The 23,130-nt window shown below is 39.8% G+C and overlaps 1 protein-coding gene across 1 annotated transcript in view; it reads left to right on the top strand.

Moving 5' to 3' along the window:
* The window catches only part of LOC137265147 (serine/threonine-protein kinase 32B-like), a 130,534-nt gene that overhangs the window by 85,757 nt on the left and 21,647 nt on the right, over positions 1-23,130 (top strand). The window contains exon 3 of the mRNA XM_067800466.1: positions 21,245-21,570. Within this exon, the coding sequence (XP_067656567.1) occupies positions 21,245-21,570 (326 nt within the window). The remainder of the gene's footprint in view (positions 1-21,244; positions 21,571-23,130) is intronic.

Genomic DNA, 23,130 nt, shown 5'->3' with positions numbered 1-23,130 from the left:
ATTCGTCATTTGAATTTTATGTCAGCATGATGTGTGACTGCATACTAGAATACTAAGCAGTGTAGTAACAGTGTTGAATTATCCACGTAGCGAGGATCATGATACTACATGTTATACTGCCATAGTAATCAAGCTCATGATGTTACAGCCATATATTGTCTTGGTAATCAGGAACATGATGTTACAATCTTATATTATCATACTGTCTAAGGAGTGAGTGAGTGAGTGAGTGAGTGAGTGAGTGAGTTTAGTTTTTCGTCGCACTCAGCAATATTCCAGCTATATGGCGACCGTATGTAAATAATCGAGTGTGGACCAGACAATCCAGTGATCAACAACATGAGCATCGATCTGCGCAATTGGGAACCGATGACATGTGTCAACCAAGTCAGCCAGTCTGACCACCCGATCCCGTTAGTCGCTTCTTACGACAAGCATGTTCGCCTTTTATGGCAAGCGTGGGTTGCTGACGGCCTATTCTACCCCTGGACCTTCACGGGTCTTGTCTAAGGAGTCATCAACGTGATGTTACAGTGTTATATCATCGTGGTAATCAGTTACATGCTGTTACAGTATTATATTATTATGGTAATCAGGAACATGCAGTCAAAATGTTATATCATATGGGTTAATTGAAACAGAATGTTAAAATGCTGCATTATTATATTATCTAAGTAATCAGGAACACATTTGCACAGAGTTATATTATCTGGGCAATAGTGCTGCAATGTTATATCATCCAGGTAATGAGGAACATATTGTTTTTATACTTCCTGTGTTATCAAGGACCGGATGTTACAATATAATATAGTCTATCTCAGTCTCTGAACCAACTAAGTTTTTTCCTCTGATATAGACTTTATCTCGTTAGTCGGGTTGTAACATCACCAGGAATTTACACTGTCGGTCTTGTATTCCGAGAAATTGTTCGTTGACCCCAAATGGGTTAGTTGGACAATTTCACTCGGGACAGACAAGTGAAACGTGCTTTTACTGTCTTTTACAAAATAATGACCCGTGCTTGGCCCATGCTCTTTGATTTTCATATATGTTTTTCTTGTAGCATGTGATGAAAACGGGAGATCCATTGTCATAAGAGATGTGAAATCTGTAAAATGTCGACACGTTACATTACCAGCCAGACAATTGACTTCTTCGGACAAATGGCTTGGGCACTCTGATGTTCTACGATGACATTTACACTCAGACCTGAATAACAAAGAGATTGATTTGCAATTGGTTTGTAACAGGGACTATCTTCTTTCGCGGATTGGGAAAATAGCGTACTTTGGAAGTCGTTAACGGGTAATCACCTCTCGGCTAGACTTTTTTATGACAACATCACGACCACAGACTGCCTACACCATCGAATGTTTGTTCTGACTATTGCCGGTTATTTGTTAAATTCAAGGTCGAGGTTTTAGTATGTACTAAAACTGACATGGTATTACAAACAAAAACATTTCTGTATTTCTTTCTTAATTGGTTTGGACTTGCTTGAACTGTAAAGGGAACATGATACTGCACTGTTAAATTATCTTTGTCATCAGGAACATGAAATTGCAGTGTTAAATTATCTATGTCATCAGGAACATGAAATTGCAGTGTCAAATTATCTAGGTAATCAACAACATGAAATTGCAGTGTTAAATTATCTATGTCATCAGGAACATGAAATTGCAGCGTCAAATTATATAGGTAATCAGCAACATGAAATTGCAGTGTTAAATTATCTATGTCATCAGGAACATGAAATTGCAGCGTCAAATTATATAGGTAATCAGGAACATGAAATTGCAGTGTTAAATTATCAAGGTAATCAGGAACATGAAATTGCAGCGTCAAATTATATAGGTAATCAGGAACATGAAATTGCAGTAGTAAATTATCTATTTCATCAGGAACATGAAATTGCAGTGTCAAATTATCTAGGTAATCAGGAACATGAAATTGCAGTGTTAACTTATCTAGCTAATCGGGAACATGAAACTGCAGTGTTAAATTGTCTAGGTAATCGGGACCATGAAATTGCAGTGTCAAATTATCTAGGTAATCAAGAACATGTTATATTATCGAGGAAGAAGATAAGGAGAATTTTCGTTTTCTTATTCAGATGGCATGTGCTAGTGCTTCATCTTATCACATGATAATCACTCTCAGCATTTGAAGGAGCTGCTTATGAGATGATTTTTGAGTTCAGTTTGACCGGGGTAAATTTCTTCCCAATTTTCTCTCGAGAGACGAGTATTGACCGCTTCGAGAAGGCATCAACTCCCAGAAAGGTTTCGTACGAAATGAAATGTCCGTTGACAATATCGTGTTCTGTTAAAAGTCTTTATTCTGAAGTCCTCCAACATGTTCTAGGCTTCAAAGCACCGTCAGCTGATAGGTCAGTTTGTGAGCTTTTGTAATCCTCTCATCGTCTACATCTTCATGGGGTATTTTGGTCTCTGTTACCTAGACTCAATTATGAGGAACTGTGAAAAAGTTCTAAGCCTGCATAATATCTGGACTTGTGACACCAGCTAATCATAGGAGTGTTTTTGGACAGCGTTCTTCATCAGCATTTCCAGTTATATTTTTCCAATAGATCAGCTAGTTCGAAAGCACCAGTTCCTTTAACCATAATGGGGTATGATGTGAACAAAGATGTTCCAAACACTTTTTCACAATTATATCAAAGATGCGTTTTATTTGTTTTCTTTAATGCAAGTCAGCAGAAAATGTTTCAAACGACTGAAACCATATGAATGATTTTTTGTCAATTTTATACACTCTTGAACAGTTGTTTCTTGTTTTAACAATCGCAAAATGGTGATTGTAAACCGGTTATCTTTGTCCCAAAGCAGGATTTTATTTCAACCTTTCATTTTGACATTTAAATCACTGTTATTGGCTTTTTTTTGGCATGGTCGAAAATAGGAAAATATTTCAGAAAAAGATGCATTTTACCTATATATAATGCCTATATATAATGGCCGTTTCTGGGGGATTTTTGCGGTTCCATCAGTTAATGGCTAAATGAAATAGCAATAAAATGTCTCTGCACCACACGTATAATTGAAACAGGCGCCTTGTCTGGGAACTAAGTCGTTCTCATCATTTACAGACAAACCATGTATATCGCACAGATGTCCTTCAAACACTCTGTTGGTCTACGGAGTAACATGTTACCAATGTTACCATCAATCACTCTGTTGGTCTACGGAGTAACATGTTACCAATGTTACCATCAATCACTCTGTTGGTCTACGGAGTAACATGTTACCAATGTTACCATCAATCACTCTGTTGGTCTACGGAGTAACATGTTACCAATGTTACCATCAATCACTCTGTTGGTCTACGGAGTAACATGTTACCAATGTTACCATCAATCACTCTGTTGGTCTACGGAGTAACATGTTACCATCAATCTAAAAGGTTAAAAAATGCCCCCCAAAAGTATGACATTTTATAATAATTAAAACACCTAGATCCAAATGCTCCACAAATGTGGTGCAATGCTCGATTTAACTCAACTGATTTTAACTGTTTTCATATCGCTGTATCATTAGTCGAGCTGATTCCCTCGGCGTTGAAGAATGATACGCATAAACTCATAATGATAAATACATTCGAGGATAACATCAAGAAAATGTAATAATATTTACACTTTTGTGGTAATATTCAAAGACGTTAATACAACATTGTATAAGAGTAAACGTAAATACATATCAAAAAACACTTAATACAGTCGGTCTCGTTGTATTGTATTCATAGATAAGGATGAGTGTGTGATTTTGGATGTACGTTGATTTTAGCAATATTCCAACAATATTACTGCGGAGGACACAAGAAGTGGGCTTCACACATTGTACCCATGTGGGTAATCGAACCTGGATTTTGCGGCACGACGAGCGAACGAGTTAACCAGTTGACTACCGCACCACCGTAGATAAAAGTGACGTTTATTTTATATTTGCATCTAGATACACGAAAGTAGGTGTCCCTTTAGTCGCAAAAGTTCCCTTATAGCTAATTCAGAAAGAGGCCTATTTGTAATATATGTAATGCTGTTATCAAGGTCGTCACCTACTTGTAGGACTCGGTTAGTGTAGGGTGGGACTGAAGTCTGAACAACACATGCTCGAAACCCGTACATCGAGTGCATTAGTGAGTGTGTGGTTCCACCTATATGGCGGCGTTCTGTAAATAATCGGGTCTGACAATCCAGTGATCAACAGCATGAGCATCGGTCTGCGCAATATGGATACAATGACATGTGTCAACCAAGTCAGCGTGCCTGTCTCCTCTTACGACAAGCAGGAGTTGCTGAAGATCAATTCTAACCCGGATCTTCACGGGTTCGAGTGCTTGAAGTATTTTGCAGTTTACTCTTAAGAATGGCAGTTTTCTCGTTTATTGATTAAGGAGTATTGAAGGAAAATTAGCAAAAACGTGGAGCTCTGGTTGTAGTATTGCATGAACGGCCTTCTTGACGGATCGGGTCGACCACACGTGGTACAGAAAAGCTGTTAGCTGTAAGGATGTTGAATGGCACAGCGGACCATTTTCAAAATGGAACGATTCTTCCAGGCTTTCCCTCTCTGGCAGGTATTGACCGAGCGTGTCACCGCTGTGCTAAACGGCTTAATCGAGATAGCCTTCGACTCGCATGACAGCCCACATTTCTGTCATCATTCGCTTCGGCTCTGTGTCTTTGACATTTTTTGTGAGGAGATGATTAAGTTGCTAAAATCGTACCCGGATGAGGCGATAAACTCCTTTCAATGGTTGATGAATGAAATAGTAGACTTTTGTGTTCGGGACGGACTGGTCCATGTGTCGTCTGCTCGACGATGTATATCGTCTGCTACTTCCCGCCACCCTCCCTGCCTTCGTCGGCCGTAATAGAGTAATGATTAGAATCTCATCGACTGCTTTGAAGGGCTTATGGACCATATGATACTTGGAGGGAAAATTGGAATCGAAGCGCCAATCGACGGATGATGTGGGACACTTGTGTCAATGCAGGGGCCAGTGAGGGTGAACGGCTCGCGCTCAAAGCACTACGAAGATGAGGCAGACGATAGCAAATGGATGATGGTTACTGATCCCGTATGGACCGACGCAGGTCAGATCAACTTGCTTCAGACAGGAACCTTGATAAACAAATGCAGGGGTAACATTAGCGGCCGTGGGCTTAGATTTACATGATACGTTCTGTGGATGTTGGAGAAACCTGGTCACCTTATACGGTGCTGGAAGACCAGATGTTGTCTGCCTACCGATATAGATTGGGTATGGATTAAGGAACAGATATTGCCTAGAGAATACTTATGTGTGGTATAGCTCCACGTTAGTGTTTAGAAATGAACAAAATGGAAGGGGAAATGACAGTTGTTTAGAGAGTGTTAAATTTCGGCAAGGGTTATCAAGCATTACAAAGCCGACAACAGTCTCGATTGGTGCATAGTGACTAGTGCAAATGGACACACACAACACGCACGTGCACGCACACACACGTGCATGTTTATAAAAGTGAAACCCGTTTTAACTCATCTCACCTTTAATTTATATAGGTGAAATCAAATGATTAGCATGTACAGTGAAATCAAATGATTAGCATGTGCAGTGAAATCAAATGATTAGCACGTACATTTTCAGTACTAGTTCTTAAATGTTCAAGTGCAGTTCTTTATGCTGTGATTCACCAGAGATCGATTTAATGATGGAATGTCTATGTGGTCAGGGTGTCGTCTACCATGTTCTACATGTTACTTAATGTACTCTCCCTGATAGTTAGTGTTACTCCAGTCCCTGGTATCCTATTGCGGTGCGGTGCGGTGCGGTGCGGTGCGGTGCGGTGCGGTGCGGTTGTTTGCAATGTAATTATGCAATGCAATGCTATTCGTTGCTGTGCTGTGCTGTGCTATGTTAAGCTACGCGATGCAATGATATGTTATTATACTATCCTCTGCAATGAAATGCTGTGCTGTACAGCGATATGCTATGCTATGCCATGCCATGGAATGTTATGTTATGCTGTACTGCGCTATGCCTTGCCTTGCAGTGCTGTGCCGTGGAATTGTATGTTATACTATGATGCACTGTACTGCACTGCACTGCACTGCACTGCATTGCACTGCACTGCACTGTGCTATCCTGTGCTGTGTCAGTGGGTGCACAAACCCATGTCACCCCTGAGATCTCCTATAATGTAGTTGGTAGCTGTCATTGCACTGAGTGACTGGGGACATTCCGCACACAATAGTACCTCCGTTATTACATTCACAGAAAGTAGGCCGTAGACAGTAAATGCTCCAAATTAGTCACGGAATCAAAACAGATTCAAATCGTACTCTTTGCACAAATAGACATCTGAAATAAAACCCTCTCAGATGCTTCTGTGCCCCATGAGTTACTTCAAGAAACCATCTCGCCGAGCGTTGTCATGCTGAGGGTTGATTTGACATAATGACACGAACATGGGCCAGATGGATCGACTGTTGGGGAGTTTGTATAGGAATGACGAGAAGCGAGCTGTAGATAATCCCAGGGCATTGATAAGAGAGGAAACATCCCTGCAAAACATCAAAACACTCGACACTGCTTGGACAGTGATGTGACATTTGCCATCATCCCCTTCTAGAGTTGTATGAGGTTACTCCTGTTGATGAGGTTACTCGGTGAAAAAATCTTATCTTGATACACTTCAGTCTGTAAACCCGGTTCTTTGTACGCGTGTGTGCGTGTGCACCTGTATACCTGTGCACATGTGTGTTTGTTTTTCAACGCTGCACTTCGCAGAGTCCTGGCAACATTACGTCGCCATTATCAAATCTGAACCTGACTATCAAGTTATTGAGAGGTTACGTGGTGCAAAATATCTTAGGTAGATACACTTCAGGCTATAACCCTGGTTGTGTTTATACGTGTGCACCTGTTTACCTGTGTACCTGTGTGTTGTGTTGTTCAACGCTGCACTTCGCAGAATCCTTGCAATATTACATTTGCATAATTGAATCTGGACCTGACAATCAAGTGATAGGCTTCACGAGCACTGATTAACACTTGCGACCCTAATACTTCGAACAAGAAGGTAACTAATGGTTACAGAAAGGAATTGTTTAATGAACCCGTATACATAGTGGAAAGTAAGACACATCGTTGTATTTTTAGGAAGCCATCATGCATGGAAACTGACTTCATATTTTATGGATATTAATTACGTTAACAAGATTTCCATATAACTGATTATATGAATTAAATGCATGATTGAACAAAATCTAACCTTTCCTTAGTATAATATTCATTTATGACGAAGTCGAGAGAACACCTCCAACACATTCTCAAATATCTTCATTAGTTGGAAGGTGTTTAAGTGTTATGTTTTGCCTACCAATAACGCCACAAGACTTCATCTGATGAATGTTTCCTTCCTGTCCTTCCTGCTAGTGGAAGGCATTCGGTGCCAGTTCCTTTAACTCTGCTGCGTTCCTGTTCTTCACTCTCAAACCAAGTGAGTGAGTGAGTGAGTGAGTGAGTTTAGTTGTGCGCCGCACTCAGTAATATTCCAGCTATATGGCGGCTGTCTGAAAATAATGGAGTCTGGACCAGACAATCCAGTGATCAACAACATGAGCATCGATCTGCGCAGTTGGAAACCGATGACATGTGTCAACCAAGTCAGCGAACCTGACCACCCGATCCCGTAGTCGCCTATTATGGCAAGCATGGATTGGAGACGGCTTATTCTACCCCGGGACCTTCACGGGTCTCTCAAATCACTTTGGTGAATTGATATTATATATGTGGCCCATTACTTAAGATTTGACTCAGTTGCATTGTACATGAAACCTCTATTGTGGATCTCTATATGTTGCTTTTGTTGGTTCAATATGAAATAATTTAATATTTTAGACTTGACTGTGTTATATTTTGCTAGTTCTGGGGGAATTTCTTACACCATTTGTCACAGCAAATTTTTAACCGTAACACATATCTGTATCTGTAAATACTGATTATTGTTTAATCTTTTAGTTGTGTGCGTTTGCGTTCAGCGCCATATGAGTGACCTAATAATGATTGTTGTTAATTATAGAGGACCGGTGACGTAGAAATACGGAATGAAAACCAACATGGATATACATCAATACACCAGTAATTGTCAAATACCTCCTGCTAATATATCCATTAACTGATGCAAATTAGAATCTAAAACAAATATACCGTCTACATAAGACCCAGCTGGTGGTCAACTTTGCCGGCAGTATGTCATGACGGAGGAGGTTTTTGTCGGTAGGACAATGTAACTCTATAAATCAGAAAGCGGGAGATACTATTCACAAAGTGAATACAAAGTCACACGAATGAATTTTGCTTTTCGCAGCTTTTAGCAATGGTCCTTACAAACTGAGGAGAATCGAACACGGGTCTTCTGCGTGACAAGCGATCTTTATCCACTGTAGGCTAACCCAACGACCCTTACAACAACAAGAGTCAAATGTATGAGTGAGTGGGTGAGTGAATGTTGCTGAACAATGCTGTTCCAACTGTGTCACGACATTCTTAAGATGTTAAAGTAAGAGCTTGTCCTTGCTTGAATCCACGAAGTACGGATATCACGAACTGCACGGGCATTGGCGACGCCTCCATTGGAAATCCCAACGTGGCACCTTATTACGAGATGGCCTACCTGATACCCATTTTTGGTTGGGAACACGAAGAGCTGGTAATGCATGTTTTCTTCATTGAGTGTTCGTTGGCTATAACACGTAATTTGCAAGATTTCTAATTGAACGTGAATCCAATCTCTGGTCTCACTTGGGCTCCTTTTCAGTTAAAATGTTTGGTTTTATTGTTATTATCAAAGTTATCAAGGCACTAAGCCTTAGTCTAGAGGAGAACACACTTCCAGTTGTCCATATTCCTTCGGATTTGAATTCCTGAAGTAAACAATGAAAAGAGTTTGTTCAAAATGTAACTCCTATATAACTGAATACCGATGAAAAGAACAGTTTCAGCTTTAAAGCCCAATTAATTTTATCTTTCTTTGCTGCACTATATTAGTACATCCTTTGACATATCTACTCCTGAACAGATTTCTTCGTGAGTCATCTCTGCGTGGTGCTCGTTATGACAGAAGGTGGGCTTTGAGTACGTGGAGTTCGCTCTGCAGGAACAAGGTTCTTCAATTACTTGGCCCACATCTCGTTATGGCCCATTGACGTAATGCTGGTATTATGTAACTGTATCCCCAATATAGCGTGTCATGTGCTGTAGGTGATATGTATTTAGTAATAACTTCATTTGCAAGTCTTTTTGTGATTTAAATAAGATTTTGCGTACTAAAAAGAAACGATAACGAAAAAGCAAGCATTCACTTCGACACGTCGTGTTGGACACGCTAGAGAAGTTCGCATCCATAAACCTTTCTTTACTTATGCAAACCTCTGCTAAATGTTATTCAAAAATTTGCTTACTAATGTATGTACTAACATGACCCTGAGTTCAATTATGTCACTCCTCTCTCTCAGTTCGGGCTTGAGTCTCGGTGGAACATACGCGTTTATGTTATTCGATAGAAACGTCCATTAAGCTTCGCTGTCAATGCAGCGTTAGCAGACATTCAAGCCTTCCTCATAGTTAATCCCACGCAATTGGCTCAAGGATTTTGTGGCGCCTTTTGACATTTACAATTTTTAAGCTAATTATTTTGGCGTTCCCCAGGAAACTAGTTTAGATGATAATGACGTTATTTGGGAATGGATTCTGTAGCCAAATTAATGATGCATAAATATACCTTTTTAGGAGGTTGTTGTGGACAAGGGTATATTATGACATGCTTTACATACACGCACGCACACGCGCGCACACGCATGGTGTGTGTCTTTGCCCTGAACTCCATATAATGTTAAGTGAAAATGTCTATATTCTGAAATGAGATAATGCATCTTTGAATACATGTCGATGAAGACATGGACCTGACGAGGGGGGGCAAATTAGACTAGCCAAATAATTGTAGACTTGAGTTACGTTTTCACGTATGTTCTCGGATCTTGGACACAAACACATCTGTGTGCTTGAGACTCACATCCCTGCCTTTTGAATATAAACAGCGCACAATGTTGGTTGCTTATCGATACGAACACGTGTTTGATCAGAGAGTATGAGAGTATGCATGTATAGCTTTACAGCGGTCTGTAACTAATCGAGTCTGGACCAGACGATTCGGTGATCAACAGCAAAAGCATCTATCTACGCAACTGGCAAACGACGATGTATGTCAACCAATTGAAGTCAACGACCCTGACCACCCAAGTCATGGAAAAATGTAGGGAATCGAACCCGTGTCTTAAGCCTGACGAGCGAACGCCTTAACCACTAGGCTAACCCTCTGTAAATCGGAATGGCGAATACTCATGATTTGTCACGGGTCGTCCGTCCTGGTGTACGTCACGTCGACAAGACAACCATATTCGGTTGATACATCTAAACTGTCAACTTTAGAAACTTGGTCCCGATGTTGATAACGAGTACCGGCAGATCTGTGCGGAAGCGGTTCGGTGAGCTCAGCATCCAGTCTTGGCGTTATATGATTCAGTTGATATACATTCAAGAAGCCGCCCGGGGGCTGAATACAATGCTGGGGCAGTATACAATTCACTGATGAGTCAAAGTTTCCTTATGACGTGATATAGGATTGGAAGCGCAATGGTATGGGGTACCATCACAATTTGTGGGAGAGCTCAACGTATCTTTTTTTACGAGGAATTTGAATGTCATGGGTGAAATTGTTGGAGCTCACAAACTGACCTTTAGTGCAACTCCTAAAGATCAGGATTATGCATGCCCAAATTTGGTTCTTGGTTTCTATGGAAATGATTTGAACTTAGTCTCAAAGGTAGAGGTGACCTTCGTTTCAGGAGCACAATTGAAAAACCGTTAATATCTTTCAATGAAACTTGGTAGAAATATCAAACATATACCAAAGTGGTGCCTTTTGCTGTTTATAGATATTTGTGATTTATCATTTTCCGAGTTTCCATGGAAATGATTCGGACTCTGTCTCGAAAGGGAGGGAAGGGCCTCGTTTCCGGAGCACAACTTAAACACTTCAGAATACCTTTCAATAAAACTTGGCAGATATATAAGACACATCTTGAAGTTGTTCCATTAGCTATTTACAGATTTTTGTGTTTGTTTTACTTTCTGGGTTTCCATGGAAACGATTTGTGCTTAGTCTCAAAAGGGAGGGATATGCTCCGTTTCCGGAGCACAACTTGAAGACTTCTCCATATATTTCTGCAAAACTTGGCAGATGTGTGAGGTAGACCCCAAAGTGGTGCCTCTTGCTATTTACAGAGTTTTGGCATTATTATTTTTGCCCGATTCGGACGTAGTCTCAAAAGAGAGGGATGGGCTTCGTGTCCGGAGCACAACTCGAAAACCATGTGATATGTTTCAACAGATCTTGGCTGGTATATGATACAGATCTTGAAGTGGTGCCTTTTGCTGTTTACAGATATATGGCATTTATATTTTTCATGATTTCCATGGAAACGATTTGAACATATCTTGAAGTGGTGCCTTTTGCTGTTTACAGATATATGGCATTTACATTTTTCATGATTTCCATGGAAACGATTCGAACTTAGTCAAAAAACCGTCAAGTAACTGTCAGATGATTTGTCCATTCAGATATGTTGGGGGATGGAATATGTCATCTTCTGATGACTCTTGCTAAAATGGCCTCAAGAACTTGCTTGATGGCTGTGTTAGAACGTCGATCCCACTGCAATTAAAGAAGTTGTTCACCCATAAATTGTCATCCTTCCTTACTGCTCCGCCTTTTATATGCCTTTCAAATACATTAGAGAATAATATGTCTCTATTGCTTGGATTCCTTGGGGCCAAAATGCGAATTATTGAAAAAGGGATGCTCGGCATTACAACAATAACACCAAATATTCACCTAAATGGTGAGAATAGCCTCTTTATGATTCTTCTTCCATTACACTGGTGCATATACTACGATACGGCAAACGGACATTCCATCCCTAGAGATGTCAATTAATCAGACAAGTTTAATATCATAAATGTCAACATTCAGGTGACATTTAGTTTCTATATACGACAACCTTAGACGACAGCACGCCTTCTTGATTCAGTGTGTTTAATTTGACCTACAGATCACCTACTGACCTATTGGTTTCTCACTGGCCTTTAGTTCTGAGATTTCTCCGACCTGGTCGAGATTCAGTTTTTCTTTCTCAAACGATTAAAGATTCATGGCATTAATCGGAATGTTTGGAACCAAAACCGATGAAAAGGAGCTCCCTTGAACAGGAACATGAAGTTAGAAACGGATTCGGGATTCGAATCCTGAATGTTTTGTTCACATTCGGGATTTAAATCCTAAATTTGAATTTCTGTATGTATGTATGTATGTATGTATGTATGTATGTATGTATGTATGTATGTATGTGTGTGTGTGTGTGTGTGTGTGTGTGTGTGCGTGCGTGCCTGCGTGTGTGTGTGTGTGAGATAGAGAGAGAGAGAGAGAGAGAGAGAGAGAGAGTATGCATGTATAGCTTTACGGCGGTCTGTAACTAATCGAGTCTGGACCAGACGATTCGGTGATCAACAGCAAAAGCATCTATCTACGCAACTGGCAAACGACGATGTATGTCAACCAATTGAAGTCAACGACCCTGACCACCCAAGTCGCATTGTACGACAAACGTGGGTTGCTGGAGACCAATTGTAAATGTATGTATGTATGTATGTATGTATGTATGTATGTATGTATGTATGTATGTATGTATGTATGTATGCATGTATTCATGTATGTATCTATGTATGAATCTCTGTATCTAGCTGTGTATCTGTGCATCTATGTATGTATCTATGTATGCTTCTCTGTATCTATCTATTTATCTATATATCTGTCTATGTATCTATGCATCTATGTATGTATCTATGTATGTATCTGTGTATTTATATATTTATATATGTATCTATGTACGTATCTATGTATGTATCTATGTATCCATGTATCCATGTATCTATGTATGTTCAGATTCGGGATTCAAATGCTCAAACCCGAATATGAAGAAAAGTCAATGTTGAGGCTGAACTATGGAAAAATGTAGGTTTGGGTGTTCATGTTTGTAAGATTTTAATCCCGAATCTGAAAATAAAATATTTATAGATACACAGACATATACATAGATGCATAGATACATAAATAGATACATACATAGATACATAGATAGATACATAAATAAATAGATGCATAGATAGATACACAGATAGATACATACATAGGTACATAGATACATAGATACATACATAGATACACAGATACATACATGATACATAGATACATACATAGATACATACATAAATATATACATACATAGATACATAGATACACAGATACATACATGATATATAGATACATACATAGGTACATACATAGATACATGGATACATAGATACCTACATAGATACAGAGACATACATGAATACGTACATAGATACATACATAAATATATAGATGCAGAGATGCATATATAGATAGATATCTACAGACACAGATACGTACATAGATGCATAGGTATTTAGATACATAGATACATGCATAGATACACACGCAGATACAGAGATACATACATAGATATATAGATAGATACATGAATACATGCATAGATACACACATGATACATACATAGATACATGATACATACATAGATACATACATAGATACATACATACATACATACATACATACATACATACATACATACATACATACATACATACAAATTCAGGATTTAAATCCCGAGTGTAAACAAAAAATTCGGTTTCGGGATTCGAATCCTGAATCCCGAATCCCGAATCCGTTTCTAACTTCATGTTCCTCCTTTGAACCCGACGTAACTGTGTAACGTGTAAGAATGTGAAGAATTTGAAAAAGGCAAGCGCTTCCCACCGTACCGGAAATACATTTCCAGTGTGGAAATGACGTACTTTGATTTGAATGCTGTTTAAAGCCGCAATTTCAGCAATAGTCCACCTATACGACGGCTGTCTGTAATAATCGCGTCTTTTTCAACGCCATTTGTTTGCTTTTTTCGCGGGTGGGTGGCCTAGTTGTTAAAGCGACAGCTCGTCACGCTGAATACTCGGTTTCGATGCCCATATGGGTACAATGTGTGAAGCCTATTTCTGGTGTCCCCTGCCCTGATGTTGCTGGAACATTGCTACAAGCGACATAAAACTATACTCACTCACACACTCATGCACTTTCTAACAGCAGTATGTCTTCTCCTGTGTTTCGCAATGGTTTAATGTGTCAAAGGGTCTTGTTTGTATCTTTTCCATTTTTTTCTGTCACGTCTTTACGGAGACGTGTAATCCCTCTCAATAGATGCCACGGACATGTGTTATTACCAATTGTGAGTTACCCATTCATACGTTTACCATAAATATTTTGTCATTTAAGTCCAATGCGACTTTCCCCCCCGAGCCCAGCCGTTATGTGCCGTGGATGTTCTGTATTTAAAGATGATGACTTTAACGGTCAGTGCAAAATGTCTAATTAGTACAGATTCCGAGCATTTGCATGTTAAAGCATCGGCGTTGAACACGCAAACCAGCTTTTCTGAAAGAGCACTTGTTTTCGTTTACAACATGAAAAATGAAAAATCCAATCCTAACACAAAAGAACGTACTTTCTAACTTAAACATCGATTCTTGTCGATCTCAGCGAACTTGACGGTACATCTAAGCCTGACTGGCTAAACAGGCCCGGAGTTTATTATCCCCATGACTCCAGGATAACCATTCATTAAGACCTATTCTATCATTGTTGGAGACGAGATCAAAGGAAGCGCCCGTCATCTAACGCATAACGGATGATGCTCGGTCGCAGTCTGTTACTTAAGTAGGAAAGAAGAAAGGTAACATTCAGAGTGGGCAACGGCAAATAACAGCTGCAAGGTGGAACCTATTGTTGCTGGACAACCGAGAAGGCCAACAGCAAGGTGGAGGGACTAGTTGCGCGGGATAACTAAAAATGTTCTGAGCCAAATTATGAGAGCTGTACAGAACTCCATGAACAGGGTTCCATGCTTCAAGCTTGAACAAAGTATGACAGCATATTTCTGCAGTCGCCAAGGGGATTAGGTCATAAGATGTCAGTCTAAGGTTGTTGGTTTGTACAGCCCTATTACCTTATACAATGTTCCATGTTCACATGCTTGAACCAAATACACAACTTGGCACCATATTTCAGCAGTCAAAGTGACGAGATATCCCCTTTTAAGGACAAATCAAATTATGTTCCGCCCTTTTATCTTATGTCTCAAACTGAATCTCAGTGCCATCCATTGAATCATCTCCATGCTATGATGCTTCTTCTTGTGTCACTTCCGAGGGTAAGGAAGTGGACTTCAACACTGGAAGAGAGCCTTGAAGGTGGTGCAAGGTGAAGACGACCTTCAAATGCTACCACGATGGGGAATGTTTATCAAGTATAATTATAGATGATCGACGGCTCACTACAGGTCTTGTACCACAGTACGTATATCTCGTCAGAATGTGCGAACAACACACAGCTTATTTTTCTGAGCTGTTTATAAAAATGGGTTATCCAAGGTTTTACCGCTGTCAGCCAGAAACCCCAAAACAGCTGAAACGTATAACGTTTCCTCCAGAGATAGGACAATCTGTTTCATCCTCTGGCCACGTGATGGCTCCGGTTTCTGGGTTCAAAAGGTTTCCCACGGGTAGACCATAATGGTTAATATTACATTAATCTGTTTAGTCGAATGCGTGTGAATACAAGGCTAAATTGACACGCGTATTGTTCCGCCAATTTTAAAAATCCCTGTCATCATGCTTAAATGTTTGTGTAATGTTGATTTTACTGAGAACATGGTGGAACTACGTTTATCTGTTCTTAAACCGAGAGAAGGTTATGCTGACGGTCTAAACATATTACCATTATTACAAACTCCGCCACCTGTTTCAACGGGCAGCCTCAAGCTGGCTCTTTGTACAGAGCTAGTTTTTAGTTTCAAATTGTTTTACATGTGAGAATAAAAGCATTCACGATAGCGGACAAGCCAATTTTTCTTTCACAATATATTTTTATAACGTAAATATGAGATCAGTTTATCTACATTTCCCCATTTCTTCACAAAATGAAAGTCAAGGCAAGTGTCTTAAACAGATTAGAGATGTTTTCCCAAAGCTGTGAATTTACGTGTTGATCAGATCACATGGATTTAACTGTCTCTTCAAAGTACGTGTCTTTCTATATTCGTATTTAATGGTCTGCATACTCGGAAAGGTCTTACATGCGAGGCCCTTCAAGACCCGCAACCAGTTCTACATGACAGCTGAAAATTAGATAAAAACATGTTTGGCAAGAACCCTATCAATATGAAGTGTATAATTGTGAATATATTATTGACTTTATGTAACGTACTTAAAGTTGAACGTCCACGGACAGGACTCTTCAAAGGACAACTACTGACATCAATTAACTCCAGTGGTTACAAGTGGAAGCTAATTGGCAGCAGAGTCGACCATGTTGAGTAGCTCAAAGCCGTCTCCGGATGCCATGGAAGCGCGCTAAGGCTGCAGTATGAAAAATGTATTATCATGTATCCAGCAGATACTTTCATCTATGTAGACAATACTTTCCAAGATTGCCAAATCTGAGACCGTTACGCTGCCTCGTGAAGTTATAATCGTTCTTACACCGTAACAATGCATTGTTTTAACAATTGTTTGATACAGTTTACTCATGTATGTATGTAGGTATGTATGTATGTGTGCGTGCGTGCGTGTGTGTGAATGAGTGTGTGTGTGTGAGAGAGAGAGATAGATAGATAGATAGATAGAGAGAGAGAGAGAGAGAGAGAGAGAGAGATAGTATGCATGTATAGCTTTACGGCGGTCTGTAACTAATCGAGTCTGGACTAGACGATTCGGTGACCAACAGCAATAGCATCTATCTACGCAACTGGCATACGACGACGTATGTCAACCAATTGAAGTCAACGACCCTGACCACCCAAGTCGCATTGTACGACATAAGTGGGTTGCTTGAGACCAATTTTATCCCGGGTCTTCAAGGGTAACAAACTCAGTGTACAAACTGCTCTGCAACAGATGGTATAACGAAGGGACAAGCATCTCTTGACTTCCTTCGGCAGATCGATACCTAATAAATTCAGAACCTTATTTGATCCGTTTGCTATAATAAGGCACTCTGGAGCGACAGCTGTTAGATTCGGTGATAGAACTATATGGATTTCCCAATTAGTCCGTATCGTATAGCGGCATCTTGCAATGTTGGCTCACCGGCAACAGCAAACTGTCATGGGGAAGCCAGCAAAGCACATTTTTCCTTCTAAGGAGTGAGGTTTAATGCCACCGAACACAGTATGCCCGTATTTCGGCGTAACAGAGGCAGAACGCAATGCGTGACGTATGATGTTGACAAACCAAAATTTGTTTTCGGATAAAACGGGATTCGATCTGGGAACATGATGAACCGTATCTTCTCTATAAAATCTGAGCCAGTCTTGTTCTTTGTTTCAGCAAATTTTCAGGAAATTAGTTTTTTTTTATTAGCATAGGGACAGATGTGACATTTCCGATAAAGCAATATCACTGGAAATGTACAACATTTGCTTTACATGATACATTGGAAGATTAAGGCAAAATAAAGGATAAGTACCAGGAGTGAAAGTGTAGAAATATGAAGAGACAACAGGATGGGGGAAAGAGTAAATGGCAATAGGGGTAGGACGCTAGTAGTGAGAGCGTGTCGGTGACTGCGTGTCTACGCTGTAAGTTTCGGCATCAATGTTGACATTAGTGTGCTATTGGCAGGTCCGTAAATATATTTTTTAATGTGCTATTGGCAGGTCCGTAAATATATTTTTAATGTTATAAATTTGCTTGATGCTTTTTACCAAACCTTAAAAATGAAAATTTATTCTTTATTTTTACACACACATATAGGTACATTTTGAGAATATTCTACAAATGGTTTAACAGAATGCTTTGATTGGGGTCTCCAAGTAAGGCAAATGATTTTGAGATTTTTAATTTCGTCTTGGTTGTTACTTCAAACCTTATTCGAAATTGTCTTATCAGATTTTGAGTTTTCCAGCAATCATAGTAAAGATGTTTCTGGTTCCTCGGTACAAGGAAAGCAGTGTCTGTTGTCAGACATCCCTATATTACATATTGTGTTATAAAGAAAAGTTTTTGTTGTTAAAATGCAATGTAGAATTTTATATTGAAATTTCTTGTCTTATTATCAACGCAGCAGTTGTTGATAATAAAAAAAAACACTTTGACATAAAATCTGTTGAGATTGCTATATATCTAGTTTGGATTCACATTTATTTACAATTTTGTCTAATGTGGCTCTATCCTTATCACATAATGTTTGATAGATGAACTTACTGCCTTTTGACGACATTGGTCGTTTCAGCATGTCACTTTTGCTTTCTTTATCAATTGTATATGTAAAGTGAACTTGTTTTTCAACTTGTTTGTAAATTACTTTGGAAGAGCTTTTAGTGATCTGAAATAACGCAAATATGTTCCAGAGAGGATTTATTTTCTTTTGAGCGTGTTGAAATGAATTAGGACTCCTGTATCTGTGTAAAGGTCATAGTGCCCGGTCATGCCATTTAAGTAATTCGTTAAAGCCATGTAGTTTTATAAACTTTTAAATGGGAAGATTTACAAATTCATTGATGGTTGTTATTTTTCATTTGCTATATGGCTATAGCTGAAAAACACATCTTGATTAAAAAAATATTTTTCTTATTACTTTAATATTACTTTACTTATACGTTGAATTTTTCCTCGAAGTTTAGAATTGCAGTCTTTCCATATGGGCGATTTCATTCCATTGATAACAGTCGTTTGATCCAAATTATTTTCATATATTTATCGAACATTTCCATGTTTACCATTTTCAGTCCAACGTTTTCGCATTTTTATAATCATTGTTCTCTTTATGTTAGACCTTTTACCAGACCATACAAATCCATAGATCAAAGAGTTAGTGTTTCCCTGTCTGGACTTGGAAGCGAGCTGAAGATATGTGTGAGTGGTGGTAATATTGGGATTTAATAATAGTTATTTTGCCTCGGAGAGTGAGACATCTCATTGCCCATGAGAAAACAGTTGGTTTGTTTTACTTTTTCACATTGTGTAGCAAAGTTCACCGCAGTCATCGCACTTAGATTTGTATCAAAAATGATAGCTAAGATCTTGAAAGGTTCTTTCGATCACTGCATAGGGATGTGAGGACACAGTTGTTCATTGCCATGTTTTTATCCTATCCATATTGCTTTAGTTCTATCACAATTTAGTATTAATCCTGAACATACAGCAATTTTTTTCAGTGTAGATACTTGTTCAGCAAGGGTAAAATTTGCATCTTCGCATACTGAGATATTATATGCGTTGCATTTACTTTTTAAATGCATGTGAAAGTAATTCATCACATACAAGAAACAAATATGACGAAAATGGATCACCTTGTCTGCAGCCTCTACCAAGATTAATAGTAGCACAGTCTTGTTGCTCTTGGTACCTCGCCTTCAGAGCAACTTGACTGATACCTTCAAAGTTTGTTTTTTTTGTTCAGGCGTACGGGGAGCGTTCTTTGTGTAGCTTTGCGTACCATTTGTCAACTATTGTGCGGGAAGATTTACGGTGCGTTAATTTAGCGGTAGGCTAGATGCATATAGACAGAGCTTGCAATAGTTGACTTCAATATGGACCGGACGATTGCAATGAATGATTGCGGCTTATGACGCTCCTCGTCCACTCCTAACGATCAGGGGTGACCTATGTCTACGAGAATCACCATCTTTGTTATCTAACGCCGCACTGACTTTGTTGACACATGTCATTGTATCCTAATTGCGCATGCTGTTGATCACTAGATTGTCTGGCCCAGACTGGATTATTTTTGGTCACCGCCATAAGCTGAAATATTTCTGAGTGTGGCGTAAAACTGTACTCACTCATTTGAGTAGGTGTAAGATTTAACTTAATTTAAACAACTCACTTTGACATCACTGCACTAAAACACTCTTTTCATTATCAACTTTATTTCATACAGATACACGTGAGCTATGGAAAAAGTTTCCTGAGGAATCTAAGCTTCATCATGCTTTCGTCGTTTAACTCCAGTGTCACCCACGCCATACAGTTGGTTACATGCTTGTTACTTTTAATATGGGGACAGAATAGCAAACATGCGTTATGCTCGTTAAAGACAGAGCTGTAATTCTCTTTATCTTTCCATGGAGGCAATTTGTCGGAAATCGTGTAGCATCTTTAAGAAAATCTATGTGGAAAAATCGATTATTTATTTTAATGGCCTTTATGTAATGTCACGAGTAGCCCTATATTAATAATAATATTGAATTTGTGTAGCGTTTTCCAGTTTTCTTCCCCGAAGAGATAAAACATTTTTTTACCAGCAAAATTAGTTAGATCTGCAACAGCAAATACTTATATAGCGTTGATTTTGTTCACATTTTTATGTTTGCGAAGGTGGCGTGGGTTTGTTTCTTTCTGACAGAGAGAAACTTCTGCTTTAGTTACTGTTTTATGTTTTGGACACTGACGTGGATGCCTCACTCTATCCCACATGGAACAACAACACACAACAGTCTCTGCTTACCTATTATAGTGAGCTACAGTATCTACATGTTTCTGATACTGACATAGGTCCGCTACATTACACCATATAGAATGTCCTGCTCACATTAAGTAGTAAGCTACTGTACAGAGACACGCCTATATACGTGTCTGATACTGGCATAGATCCGCTACATTACAAAACATAGAACTGTCTGCTTACACGTTATAATGAGCTACAGTATCTACGTGTTTCTGATGCTGACATAGGTCCGCTACAAAAAAATCATAGAACTGTCTGCTTACACGGTATAGTGAGCTACAGTACCAAGACGTTTCTATACGTTTCTGATACTGATATAGATCCTATACATTAGAAACCAAAGACCTCACTGGTTACACGTTATAGTGAGCTACAGTACCGAGACACTTGTTTTTGATACCTAATGAAGTTCAAGGACTGTGAGACTACATGCGAACATATGAAGCTACCTGTTCAGATGATATGGTGAGTTGAAATGCACGGTGACATCTTTCTGACTCTAACACTGCTCTGTTCCAGGTGTGCATTGTCCAGAAGAAGGATACAAAGAAGATGTTCGCCATGAAGTATATGAACAAGAACATGTGCGTGAGAAAGGACGCAATCTTGAACGTGTTGCGTGAGGTGGAAATCATGAGGACATTGGACCACCCGTTTCTGGTGAACCTCTGGTTCACCTTCGAGGACGAGGAGGACATGTTTGTGGTGGTGGACCTCCTGTTAGGGGGCGACCTCAGGTACCACATGCAACAAGACGTTGACTTCAACGACACGCACGTCAAACTGTATCTGTGTGAGATAGCTTTAGCACTGGATTACCTCAGGAGTAGGAACATTGTGCACAGGTGAGGTCATTGGTGTACTAGTGAATGAGTGAATGAACGAGTTATCACCACGAGGGCCAGTGTGGGTGAGAGATAGAGTGAGGGAGGGAGGGAGAGAAAAAAAAGAGATGAGGTACAGTCATTTCCAGTGAGGGGAGATGAGGTGAGGTACGGTGAGGTTCGGTGAGGTGAGAGAGAGAGGTTAGGTCCAATGAGATCAGTTGAGGTGAGTTCCGGTGTTGTGAGGTGAGAGACAGATGACATACGGTGAGGTCCAGTGTGGTGTGGTGAGGTGAGGTGAGAGAGATGTGAGGTACAGTGAGGTCCAGTGTGGTGAGATGAGAGAGAGGTGAGATACAGTGAGGTCCAGTGTGCTGTGGTGAGGTGAGAGAGAGGTAAGGTACAGGGAGGTCAAGTGTGGTGAGGTGAGAGAAAGGTAAAGTACAGCAGTGAGGACCAGTGTGGTGAGGTGTGAGAGAGGTGAGGCACGATGAGGTACAGTGTAGTGAGCTGAGAGAGAGGTGAGGTACTGTGAGGTGTGATGAGGTCCACTGAGGTAGGGTGAGAAATGAGGTGAGGTGCAGTGAGGACCAGTGTGGTGAGGTGAGAGAGAGGTTTGGTACAGTGAGGACCAGTGTGGTGAGGTGAGAGAGGTCAGGCACGATGAGATGTGATGAGGTCCAGTGAGGTAGGGTGAGAGATGAGGTGAGGTACAGTGAAGTCCAGTGATGTCAGATGAGGTGAGGTGATATGGGATTTTTTTCCCATGTGGGAAGACAATTAAGTGTTGACACCTAACTTCTTCACTGATTACAAGATATTTGGTTGGAAAGAGTGACATGTGAACCAAAATAGCAAACATGTCCGGCGCAACGATGAGGACCCGCTGTTTATTAAATTTGCCTAAAACATATTGAATATTTTTGGCCTGACGCTGCGGCGACAGTCTGCAACCAAACCAGATTTAGTGTTATAATTGACAATATAGTGTGTATGTTATAAGCAATGATCATCTTCTGTACGTTAAAATCGATTATATTATGTCACATGGATAGTCCTTGTTGCGTTCATACAATGTAGCTCGAACTGCCTCGCTAATAGCCAACATTAACAAAACTTCATCAACCCTGCTTGACGCAAGAGGCGACTAACGGGATCGGGTGGTCAGACTCACTGACTTTGTCATCATATCCCAGTTGAAAAGATCGATGTCAACTTGTTCTGATGTGGACTTGTCCTGATGTATTCATTCAGCCATGTTCTTCATGTCCTGCATCTGACACTTATCACAATTTTAACATGTTTTGTATCCAGGGGTGACGCACGCCACCTACAGTCCATCTTTGTAACCACAAACAAGCAGGGATCTACTTGAAGTAAAGAACTTGTAAAATCCATGAAAAATGACCAAAGTTTGTTCAGTTGCCAATTTGTTGCTGAGCCCAAACAATCCTTTGCAGAGATTCTTCGTACATGTCCGTGAATTTGGCCAGTAAATTCTACCTCAATAACTGAAGCTGCCATTTCATTGTATCGTAAATATCTGCGATGTCGTTATCTGCTGATTCTGATGTTGAAGAT

Source organism: Haliotis asinina, chromosome 15 (genome assembly GCF_037392515.1).
Source record: "Haliotis asinina isolate JCU_RB_2024 chromosome 15, JCU_Hal_asi_v2, whole genome shotgun sequence".
Taxonomy (NCBI): Eukaryota; Metazoa; Mollusca; class Gastropoda; order Lepetellida; family Haliotidae; genus Haliotis; species Haliotis asinina.
This window is presented reverse-complemented; position numbering and strand designations above follow the sequence as displayed.